Source organism: Pseudophryne corroboree, chromosome 10 (genome assembly GCF_028390025.1).
Source record: "Pseudophryne corroboree isolate aPseCor3 chromosome 10, aPseCor3.hap2, whole genome shotgun sequence".
NCBI classification, from domain to species: Eukaryota; Metazoa; Chordata; class Amphibia; order Anura; family Myobatrachidae; genus Pseudophryne; species Pseudophryne corroboree.
Genome location: NC_086453.1, coordinates 269314832 through 269327072, shown reverse-complemented (window position 1 = coordinate 269327072; position 12241 = coordinate 269314832). Strand labels below are relative to the sequence as shown.

General features: G+C 41.0%; 1 protein-coding gene across 2 annotated transcripts in view; it reads right to left on the bottom strand.

The window, feature by feature from the left end:
* Positions 1-2172: 2172 nt before the first annotated feature.
* POU2AF1 (POU class 2 homeobox associating factor 1) overlaps positions 2173-12241 on the bottom strand; it is a 172486-nt gene continuing 162417 nt past the window's right edge. Inside the window, exons 3-5 of one of the 2 annotated variants that reach the window (XM_063943264.1) lie at positions 6903-6945; positions 6537-6817; positions 2173-3474 (exon numbers count right to left, since the gene is read on the bottom strand). In XM_063943264.1, coding sequence (XP_063799334.1) covers positions 3157-3474; positions 6537-6817; positions 6903-6945 — 642 coding nt within the window. In that variant the 3' untranslated portion in view covers positions 2173-3156. The remainder of the gene's footprint in view (positions 3475-6536; positions 6818-6902; positions 6946-12241) is intronic. The other variant, XM_063943263.1, reaches the window with a different exon arrangement.

Below are 12241 nucleotides of genomic sequence, written 5' to 3'. Positions count from 1 at the left end.
AGATAGGAAAAAACAGAAACCCAACTGACTTTTCAAACAATTGAATAACCCCTCTATGTTAAGTCTGTACTGGGAACTCTCCACAGCACCCTGTCATGATCATAATTGCTAGTCCCTTACTGGTAATTAGTGACTGTTTTTATTGTAACCTCTCAGATCACTACCTCTTCCACCAGGTTCAATACACAAGTTCCATCTGTAATTAGAAACCTTGTTGAACCTCCTAGTTTTCAACATACGACCTCCAGCAATATACAGACCTCAGTCCTGCTCCGAGTCCAGAAAACTCACAGATTCTCACAAACAATACATCAACAAACATAAAAAGCTATTAGTAGCACTTATAACAAGCTTATTTCCATTGGTCAAGCACCATCATTTGTGGGACAGATGCTTGGTGGGACAGAGAAATTAGCAGATGCTGCAGAAGTGGCAGCGTGAGTCCTAAAATTACATGGAGAGCACCTGGGGCAAGCCACATAGTTCTTTTTAATAAAAATTTAAGCCACACAGTTCTTAAAGATTCAGCTAAATTTATATGTGCTAAGTAGTAAACCATCTTAATGAATTAACCAAATGCCACCAACAGATGGTCTAAAGACCAAATAATCCTTGGCCAGAAATGGGGGCAAATCCAAGAACTTCATAATCCAATGGCCTTCACCTAGCTGGTCAGTCTTAAAACATCATATTTTGCACAACAAAAAGCTCTTGCTGATACAAACACCACTATGTTACAGAGAGTGCAACCAGCTCTAATATTATAAGCACCATGAAAGGCCATGGCAAACACCACTTGAAAATGAAAGGCTTCATAATCAGACACAGCAATATCAGTAAATGCTATCAGTAACCGAAGTAGAAGATTCATATCAATCGGACAGCCCAACCTTTCAGAGTCAGTATAGAGGAAAGATAACCCTCCAGTTGGAGGCACCAAAATTGACTGACCCACATCCACTCCAATAGCCCATAGTACAACATTATTAACAGAATGTGATTAAAGCCAGCACTACTCAACTGAGAATTAAAAACATTCCCCTCCACTGGGATCATTATATTATACTATAAATAGTTTGTATAATTCTATACAGGAAATTGTACTGGATGTTTAAAAAAAAGGATTGTATATATTATATTAATAATTCAGTACAAGACAATTTTATATAAGAAAATGTCTTAAGTTACCCTGATTATGTGTGCACGTGGAATGACAGGTGCGATTAATTAATATACTGTAAGCATGGGTTATGTAATCCAAACACAGACTCTATTCACATTGATTAATTGCCCTCTGACAGCTGATACAGCATTGTGTGATTCAGAATCAGGACCTTGGTGTGGTTTGGAAAGATTGAGAATTCCTAAGTTTTCTAAGATTTTTTATTTAAAGTGTTGGTTTGTATGATGCCATGAATAGCCTAAAATGGGTAGGCCTGATCCTGGTTGGATGTAAAAAGTTGTTGTTTATGAGACAAAAGGTTTGGCTTTGCATACAAATCGGAATCAGGCTCTGTGTCATCTCTGTGTATTTCCCTAGAACACATAAAATAATCTCTACACTCCAGTTAAAGATACTCTTCAGACTTACTTTTTAGGTACTGTATGTTTCAATGTTTCATATAAAGTTTTTATAGTGTTTAAAAAAATCTTTTAAAGCTTACAAAATTTTGAAATTGTACAAACCTTTGATAATTTTTTATGTGAGCAGTTCATTTGGAGACCGGCATTTGAAATTTAGCATATCTGAACAAAAGTCTGTTTAGGAAACCATTTGTTTAGGCTCCAACTGAGTAAAAGCATTCAACTGCAAGCAGTAGTTTGTGTAAAATCTGTTCCTTTGAATCCTTTATCAGAATTGCAACAATCATTTTCTGGAAATAGTTATTGAAAACTACAGTTTGGAATCAGGAACCGAAGTTAAGAACTAGAAAATGTGTAATAGACTGAGGTTAGGAAATGCCAGGTGGACTTAAAAGTTTGGTGATTATTGAAAAGAATAAGAATTAGGAATTTAAATCCCTGGTACCCAAGTGTCTGATACCTAAGTGGAAAACAAATGACTTGGTAGACAATTTACTCAAAATGTCAGCACACAAATTATACCTACAGTATCTATAATATTTTCAAATAAATTTCTATACTTAACAGAATTTATCGTAGCAGACTTTATAAATAGAATCACATTTTCATATGTAGTTGATGGGAAACAAATATTTTTATCTCTTCAGCTGGCTAAATTAAAGTTAGTTTCACCTTTTCTAGCATGTAGGAGTCTAGGACATATATAAAAATTTCAGTTGAAAAAAGAAAAACATGTATACAGTGTACAGCTGTTTCTAATGTTAGTGGTGACTGGAGTGGGTAGGTAGCAAAGTAACTGGTGAATAAGCAACCGGTTTTAAATATGAATTATTATTATTATTATTATTATTATTAGAAAGTGGGCTCTTCTAAATTAATCTGGAAAATACTGTAGTCTCAAATTCATGCGATTGTACACTGGAACATTCTGATGCATTGCATTAGCAAAATTCATATACAGTAAATTTCAGGTTTTCTTAAAGAATTGGATAATCTTTACAAAATACCTTAAGTAAAGAAATTCACAGATGAAAGTTTTCATTAAACAAGGAGGGACATTTATATAGACCTTCACAAATTGTTATTGTTGTGGGGGGAGAATTTAATTTTGTGTGTTGTGCCTCTGGGCCAGTTACTTTAGTGTCAACATTGCAAGTTTTCCCTTGGACCTCTATGGGGTGAGAAGGAAAACTTGCAATATCGTTGGATGGCATGGCACCTCATGTCTACTGTTGTACATTGAATCGGCCCCATGGTGCACTACTGGTTCATACCGTGCATAGTAAGGATGTGAAACAACCAGCGACTTACAGTTTCTGAACTACATAGTCTGGTTTGCCAACAACATATGTAACAAAGTCTGTTGTATGGTACTTACGGGTGAATTTACAATACATTTGTTCAAGGTGGTCATCTTCTTGGTTTTAAAAAATCTTTAATGCAAACCACGGTTTGTTTAGGGAACAGGGTTTCAAAGTATATTTTCAAATTACATTGTATAGAATTACATCATCTAGACTCAGATCACATTTTATTAAATATAGCTCTAAGTTATTTCAGTGAAGACGCAACTTAAAGCCCCTCAATAGACAGAGTATGTTGTAGAACATATGAATCAGTCTCTTCATCTCCATGCAGTAATTTTTCTATTGACATATTGTTGATGACTCTCCTTGAGTCATCAGGTTCTTCTGGCATGGGATCTGGTAGAGAAATAGGTATGGGCACAAACTGTGGGCTTTGAATTGTGGGTGGAGCTGCCTGGTATGGCATGGAATGAGTTGCTGCTGGAAGGCTTGGAATTGTCTGAGCCCACGGAAAGTAAGTCAGTGGTGTTTGCTGATCTGTATATTCTAATTGAGTTGCAACACAGGAAGTGGTGTTTCTCGTCTGTGAAAAATAAGTATATGAAAGATTCAAGTTCATGGCACAGGCAATAATAAACAAACCACCCAATAATAAAACAAATGTTTGCACTTATCTCAAATTGCGCACTCAAGCTGCAAAGAATGGAGTGGTGTCCCAAAAAAAGGTGTTCCCTCACCCTCAAATAAACTCGGAAGAACTTTTTTGGTATGGGGCACCTTTCCCTTTGCGCTCAAAATTAAAAAGAGTGAAAGAGGTCAACTAACTTAAAAGGATGAGTCCTCTATTTCTGTGTGTAAATCTTCACAGCAGGATACCTTGCATGTGTTATACGTAAAGAGCATCCAAGGTACATATAAGTAGGAGAGAGAGGAGAAAAACAATCTAGTGCAATATGTTCATCACAATGTACGTCATATGCATGAAAACTGTTTCTCACCCAAATAAAATTCAATATATGAATTTAAAAACAAATTGCATTTAATGACAGAAGTTAAAAGTGAGAATGTTCCATTATTTCCACAAATGGATATTTGACATTCAATGATGTTACAATCCAGGATTTTATGAAGGTGGCTTCCTACCAGAAATCGGACAATAAAAGTGCTCTTAAAAAAGCTGTATAGATGTTCCAAATCCCCGGGGAAGAATCAGCTCCTGTAATGGGCACCCCGTCCTTGTCCACGTCTGGTCAGTCTGCCGGTGTTGGCAGAACAATCAATTTGGGGCGAACCTGGTATCCGGGTCCGGCGGCGCACGGCTTGGTCCAGCGGTGTGGCGGGGTCCGGCAGGCAGCAAACGGCGGGGCGCACAAAAACGGGCAGGGCGGGATTCAGCTGTCTAAGGGGCAGGGCACAGCGCCCTGTGAAAGACACCTAGCGTGAACACTTTGTCTATCATCAGGCTCACGGAGCACAGAGGAGCAGAGAGCTTCCCTTGGCTGGCTTACTTAACTAGAAGGGCCCGGGAGGAGCTTCTAGTTAAGTAAGCCAGCCAAGGGAAGCTCTCTGCTCCTCTGTTTGCTGCCTGCCGGACCCCGCCACACCGCTGGACCAAGCCGTGTGCCGCCGAACCCGGATACCAGGTTCGCCCCAAATTGATTGTTCTGCCAACACCGGCAGACTGACCAGACGTGGACAAGGACGGGGTGCCCATTACAGGAGCTGATTCTTCCCCGGGGATTTGGAACATATATACAGCTTTTTTAAGAGCACTTCTATTGTCCGATTTCTGGTAGGAAGCCACCTTCATAAAATCCTGGATTGTAACATCATTGAATGTCAAATATCCATTTGTGGAAATAATGGAACATTCTCACTTTTAACTTCTGTCATTAAATGCAATTTGTTTTTAAATTCATATATTGAATTTTATTTAGGTGAGAAACAGTTTTCATGCATATGACGTACATTGTGATGAACATATTGCACTAGATTGTTTTTCTCCTCTCTCTCCTACTTATATGTACCTTGGATGTTCTTTACGTATAACACATGCAAGGTATCCTGCTGTGAAGATTTACACACAGAAATAGAGGACTCATCCTTTTAAGTTAGTTGACCTCTTTCACTCTTTTTAATTTTGAGCGCAAAGGGAAAGGTGCCCCATACCAAAAAAGTTCTTCCGAAACCACCCAATAATGTCCAAACAGTACAATCTAAATCTATTGATATTAGATCATTGTTCTATGAAAGTAGAAATTCTGGGGTAAGTAAAACATTTTAAATGTTTGTTCTACTAAATCCTGGATCTAAATTCTTCCCTTTCCAGACAGATCTTATCTTACATTTGTTGATACAATGACCAACTGAAAAAAGATACACTTCATTTAGGCCGTTAGGGTATAAGCTTGTTGACCAAAGCTACACTGAGCAGCCTCAACACTCAAAGCTTGTACAAGTATTGTAAATAATTATATAGTGCTAGTAGTGGTAATGACTGTTAGCATAATCTAGAACACTGTTACAGTATGCTTGATGATGGCATTAACCTAGTTGTACTTATCTAATTTTTATATTTTGTCTAAAATCTATTTTCAATTTATGAAATAATTTTTGTATATTTTTGTATATGTATGCTGGAATTAGACTTTTGTTCAGATACACATGCTGATGCTAACAGATGATCCGGCCATGGGGGGTTTGACATTAATTTGCATTACTACAATTTCACTATGACAGAGACTAACCTAACTTATGGTAGAAGTGGCTTTAGGCACAATATTGTCATTCCCTAACTAAATTTTATTCCTACAACATTACTTATTAATTCTAACAATGTAAACTATATTAAACATACTTAGTGTTACTCTACCACTGCATTCATTGTAATGATCAAGCCAAATAACAATGCCCTCAGAGTGACCACCAAAATAGTCCTATTCCTGAGAGTAGGCTACTGAGTATTATTCTGATTTTTTCTTTCATCAGCCAATGCCTGGATTTGTGCATTGTTCATTGATTTCTGGTTTATTGGTGTTTGCAGCTGCCCATCAGTGCAAACCCTGTGGGCATGGCCCATGGGTGCCCTGTTATAAAGTCCATTACCTCCTTGCTGGAGGAAAACGAAACCCACATCAGTACCTTAAGTGAGCCCAAACCAACCACTAGTAGAACAGTGGACTTACTCCACTAACTAATACCTCTTTTAGACTAAAATCGCGGGTCGCAGCCGGGAGCCTGACACGGGTGCTACCCGGCTGCGACCCTCGTCAGCCCCTTTTCCCACCGGAGATACCAGCCCAGCATATTGGCAGGTTGGTGACATTGTCAGTGACGTGACAGGGGCGGCACCTGGAGAACACAAGATCTCCAAGCGCCGTCTGCACATACACTGTAAATGGGAAGCATGGTCATGCGATCCGGCTCCCGTTTACACTGCACAGTTTGCCTGGTTGAACACATGTTCAACCCTGCAAACTACCCGAGTTGGTATACCGGGTCACTCGACCCTTTTACACCGAGCTCAACACGGGTTATGCACCTTCATGTGCAATAACCCGTGTTATATGCTGCTGGTGTAAAAGGGGTATAAGGAGTTTTTTTTTCAAGATATTAGAAAGAGTAAGTCTGGTAATATTCACTTACTGTGAAATTTGTTAGAACAGGTTGCGAGGTATAAGTCAAGACAGAAGGTGGACCAACCACGGTGTAACCTTGGCACATTGGCTGTACATACATATCTCCTGTGTAAGGACAGCTGACGGTTTCATGTGAAATGTACTCTGGGCATGTTGTCCATTGGGTTAAAGGTTGAAAAGATGATGGCTGGGATATCCATCCAGTGTAAAGGGTCCCTTCATCATGTATTGGCAATAGTGATGTTGTACCATCCAAATCAGCATAGGGCAGTTCAGTGGGGTTTGAAACTAGTAATAAAACATAAATATTTTACTAAAATGGTTAAACTAAGACATTAAAAAATATTATGTAAATAAGATTTTTATGAATTACCTACTGGCGTGTAGGATGGATATGTCTGATAAGATGAGGTCACCTAGAATCATAAATCATATATTAATACTTTCATTTATTTAAAAAAAACATATGCACCTTTGCCATTATCACACTAATTGTAGCCACACAGTCTTCCAGAAATTAGTGCAATTATGCTTACCGTAATCTAGAAATATGTTTCACAGGGCCAAGCCTGTTGGGTAAAAGAGAAACAGCAAGGGAATAAAAATGGCCAGTATACAATAAGAGGCCAAGACCATGCCCTTTATTTTGCAATTGAAGGTGTTTGATTGACAAAATATGTTGAGAATACAGCATAGATAAAGTATTACATTTAAAGTATAATAGTCAGCACAGAATAGTTTGACCACAATGTTCAGCATTGGTGTAATGGCTTCTTGAAATGCATGTGCGGTTGATAAAATGTATCCCCTGTGGCCCAAACAACTATAACATGTCCAAAGTACAAGCTCTAATAATGATACATTTTACAAAATTTATTGATTTACATAAGTGAATTAATCAGCAATAGTTATGAGAAATAATCTCCTATAAGCTCCCACTGATTTAACTATTTTAATACATGAAGAAATGGTATTAAAATTAATGGGAAAATTGCATCTGTTTTTACCACCAATCCTATATTCACTCATCATTGGCTCTCAACACCACTCTGAACACTCAGAAATGTCACTCCACATAAAACCAGTGCTCCACTGCAACATATCATTTTGGAGGTGGAAGATTACCTTGTTAGAAGTGCTTTACTGGGGCATGAAGGCACCACTTGGATAATGCAGTGGCAGGGGCCCATGCTTAAGGAATGTGGCCAGTTACAATGGAGGTGGGGAGAGTTAGTCATCACAGAGGCCATGAAAGACCATGTAACTGACCCTCTAATAGAGTAACAATATATAATTTAAGTGCTGTCTGGACCCTGACATTAGAGGAAGGCGGGGGTTCCTTAGGCAGTGGGGCCCACCGGGGATTTTCGTGGGGGGGGGGAACACTCTGGGCCAGTTCAACCTGTGAGTTGGCAAAACAAACAGGTCCACAGTAGAAAAGCTTATGGGTAAACTTGTAAGGCTGAATACTGAATGCTTCTACTGTGATAACGGTAATGAAATAGTACTTTTCAAAATTGAGTATTATCAAAGAGATCGCAATTTATTTAATAAAAATGAAAAATGTACAACTTTTTATTGAAGGAACGCAATGTTCCTGAGGAGCTTTGGGAACATGGAAATACATAATAGAATGCAGGATCATTTGGAAATTGAATACTTATGACACTTTCAACATGTTGCCAAAGAACTTTCCTTCATGATTGGGTAGAAATACAAAACTGTATAGACTGAGCTGTCACATTTATTTGATAGAGAACCTGTGAAAATCAACATTAAAATGAGTTGAAGCATTTATGCCAATGCTTCTGTGAGTATAAACCATTATTTAGTATCTTTATTTTTGAGTGTAATCTCATGTGTTTGCAGTTGTTACTAGTTAGATGACACTGTTGCTTTTCAGAAGTTTTTTTTTAAAACTTATGGTTTATATGTCTATTTTTCTTCAAAAGGTTCAGTAATTAGGAAATCAACATGTTACACATTAATGTTTGTTTAAGCCACGATTTCATATACAAGTATGTTCCTTGTCTTAAAGTAGTCCACAATGCTGCAATTTCCCATCTTACTACCGTCAGCAGCATATACTCTATCTCACTATGAAGAGTATGGTACTTATGCAATAGGCTGTTTGAGAATTCCAGCAAATCTGCCGATAATAAGAATTTACTTACCGATAATTCTATTTCTCGGAGTCCGTAGTGGATGCTGGGGTTCCTGAAAGGACCATGGGGAATAGCGGCTCCGCAGGAGACAGGGCACAAAAAAGTAAAGCTTTTACCAGATCAGGTGGTGTGCACTGGCTCCTCCCCCTATGACCCTCCTCCAGACTCCAGTTAGGTACTGTGCCCGGACGAGCGTACACAATAAGGGAGGCAATTTGAATCCCGGGTAAGACTCATACCAGCCACACCAATCACACCGTACAACTTGTGATCTAAACCCAGTTAACAGTATGATAACAGAAAGAGCCTCTTAAAGATGGCTCCTTAACAATATAACCCGAATTTGTTAACAATAACTATGTACAGTATTGCAGATAATCCGCACTTGGGATGGGCGCCCAGCATCCACTACGGACTCCGAGAAATAGAATTATCGGTAAGTAAATTCTTATTTTCTCTATCGTCCTAAGTGGATGCTGGGGTTCCTGAAAGGACCATGGGGATTATACCAAAGCTCCCAAACGGGCGGGAGAGTGCGGATGACTCTGCAGCACCGAATGAGAGAATTCCAAGTCCTCTTTTGCCAGGGTATCAAATTTGTAGAATTGTACAAACGTGTTTACCCCCGACCACGTAGCTGCTCGGCAGAATTGTAATGCCGAGACCCCTCGGGCAGCCGCCCAAGATGAGCCCACCTTCCTTGTGGAATGGGCCTTAACAGATTTAGGCTGTGGCAGGCCTGCCACAGAATGAGCAAGTTGAATTGTGTTACAAATCCAACGAGCAATCGTCTGCTTAGAAGCAGGGGCACCCAACTTGTTGGGTGCATATAGTATCAACAGCGAGTCAGATTTTCTGACTTCAGCCGTCCTTGAAATGTATATTTTTAAGGCTCTGACAACGTCCAACAACTTGGAGTCCTCCAAGTCGCCAGTGGCCGCAGGCACCACAATAGGTTGGTTCAGGTGAAACGCTGATACCACCTTAGGGAGAAAATGCGGACGAGTCCTCAGTTCTGCCCTATCCGAATGGAAGATTAGATAAGGGCTTTTATAAGATAAAGCCGCCAATTCAGATACTCTCCTGGCGGAAGCCAGGGCCAGTAACATAGTCACTTTCCATGTGAGATATTTAAAATCCACCTTTTTCAATGGTTCAAACCAATGGGATTTGAGGAAATCTAAAACTACATTTAGATCCCACGGTGCCACCGGAGGCACCACAGGAGGCTGTATATGCAGTACTCCTTTAACAAAAGTCTGTACCTCAGGAACTGAGGCCAATTCTTTTTGGAAGAATATTGACAGGGCCGAAATTTGAACCTTAATAGATCTCAATTTGAGACCCATAGACAATCCTGATTGTAGGAAATGTAGGAAACGACCCAGTTGAAATTCCTCCGTCGGAACACTCCGATCCTCGCACCACGCGACATATTTTCGCCAAATGCGGTGATAATGTTTCGCGGTGACTTCCTTCCTTGCCTTAATCAAGGTAGGAATGACTTCTTCTGGAATGCCTTTCCCTTTTAGGATCTGGCGTTCAACCGCCATGCCGTCAAACGCAGCCGCGGTAAGTCTTGAAAGAGACAGGGACCCTGTTGTAGCAGGTCCCTTCTCAGAAGTAGAGGGCACGGGTCGTCCGTGACCAACTCTTGAAGTTCCGGGTACCAAGTCCTTCTTGGCCAATCCGGAGCCACTAGTATTGTTCTTACTCCTCCTCACCGTATAATCTTCAATACCTTTGGTATGAGAGGCAGAGGAGGAAACACATATACTGATTTGTACACCCAAGGTGTTACCAGTGCGTCCACAGCTATTGCCTGTGGATCTCTTGACCTGGCGCAATACTTGTCCAGTTTCTTGTTGAGGCGAGACGCCATCATGTCTACCATTGGTCTTTCCCAACAGTTTATTAGCATGTGGAAGACTTCTGGATGAAGACCCCCCTCTCCCGGGTGAATATCGTGTCTGCTGAGGAAGTCTGCTTCCCAGTTGTCCACGCCCGGGAAGAACACTGCTGACAGTGCTATTACGTGATTCTCCGCCCAGCGAAGAATCTTGGCAGCTTCTGCCATTGCACTCCTGCTTCTTGTGCCGCCCTGTCTGTTTACATGGGCGACCGCCGTGATGTTGTCCGACTGAATCAACACCGGTTTTCCTTGCAGGAGTGGTTCCGCCTGGCTTAGAGCATTTTAGATTGCTCTTAGTACCAGAATGTTTATGTGAAGAGACTTTTCCAGGTTCGTCCATACCCCCTGGAAGTTTCTTCCTTGTGTGACTGCTCCCCAACCTCTCAGGCTGGCGTCCGTGGTCACCAGGATCAAATCCTGTATGCCGAATCTGCGGCCCTCCAATAGATGAGCCTTTTGCAACCACCACAGAAGATATACCCTTGTCCTTGGCGACAGGGTTATTCGCAGGTGCATCTGAGGATGCGACCCTGACCATTTGTCCAACAGATCCCTTTGGAAAATTCTTGCATGGAATCTGCCGAATGGAATTGCTTCGTAAAAAGCCACTATTTTTCCCAGGACTCTTGTGCATTGATGTACAGACACCTTTCCTGGTTTTAGGAGGTTCCTGACAGGTCGGATAACTCCTTGGCTTTTTCCTCGGGAAGAAAAACCTTTTTCTGAACCGTGTCCAGAATCATCCCTAGGAACAGCAGACGTATCGTCGGAAAACAGCTGCGATTCTTGGAATATTTAGAATCCAGTCGTGCCGTCGAAGAACTACTTTAGATAGTGCTCTTCCGACCTCCAACTGTTCTCTGGAACTTGCCCTTTTTAGGTCGTGCAAGTAAGGGATAATTTAGATGCCTTTTTTCTTTGAAGAAACATCTTTTCGGCCATTACCTTGGTAAAAAGGCCCGGGGTGCCGTGGATAATTCAAACGGCATCGTCTGAAACTGATATTGACAGTTCTGTACCACGAACCAGAGGTACCCTTGATGAGAAGGACAAAATTTGGACATGGAGGTAATCCTTGATGTCCAGGGACACCATATAGTCCCCTTTTTTCCGGTTCGCTATCACTGCTCTGAGTGACTTTATCTCGATTTGAACCTTTTATGTAAGTGTTCAAAACATTTTAGATTTAGACTATGTGTCACCAAGCCGTCTGGCTTCAGTACCACAATATAGTGTGGAAAAATAATACCCTTTTCCTTGTCGTAGGAGGGGTACTTTGATTATCACCTGCTGGATATACAGCTTGTGAATTGTTTCCAATGCTGCCTCCCTGTCGGAGGGAGCCGTTGGTAAAGCAGACTTCAGGAACCTGCGAGGAGAAGATGTCTCGACTCTCCAATCTTTACCCCTGGGATAATACTCGTACGATCTAGGGGTCAACTTGCGAGTGATCCCACTGCGCCCTGAGACTCTTGAGACTACCCCCCCACCTTGAGTCCGCTTGCACGGCCCCAGCGTCATGCTGAGGACTTGGCAGACGCGGTGGAGGGCTTCTTTTCCTGGGAAAGGGCTGCCTGCTGCAGTCTACTTCCCTTACCTCTATGTCTGGGCAGATATGACTGGCCTTTTGCCTGC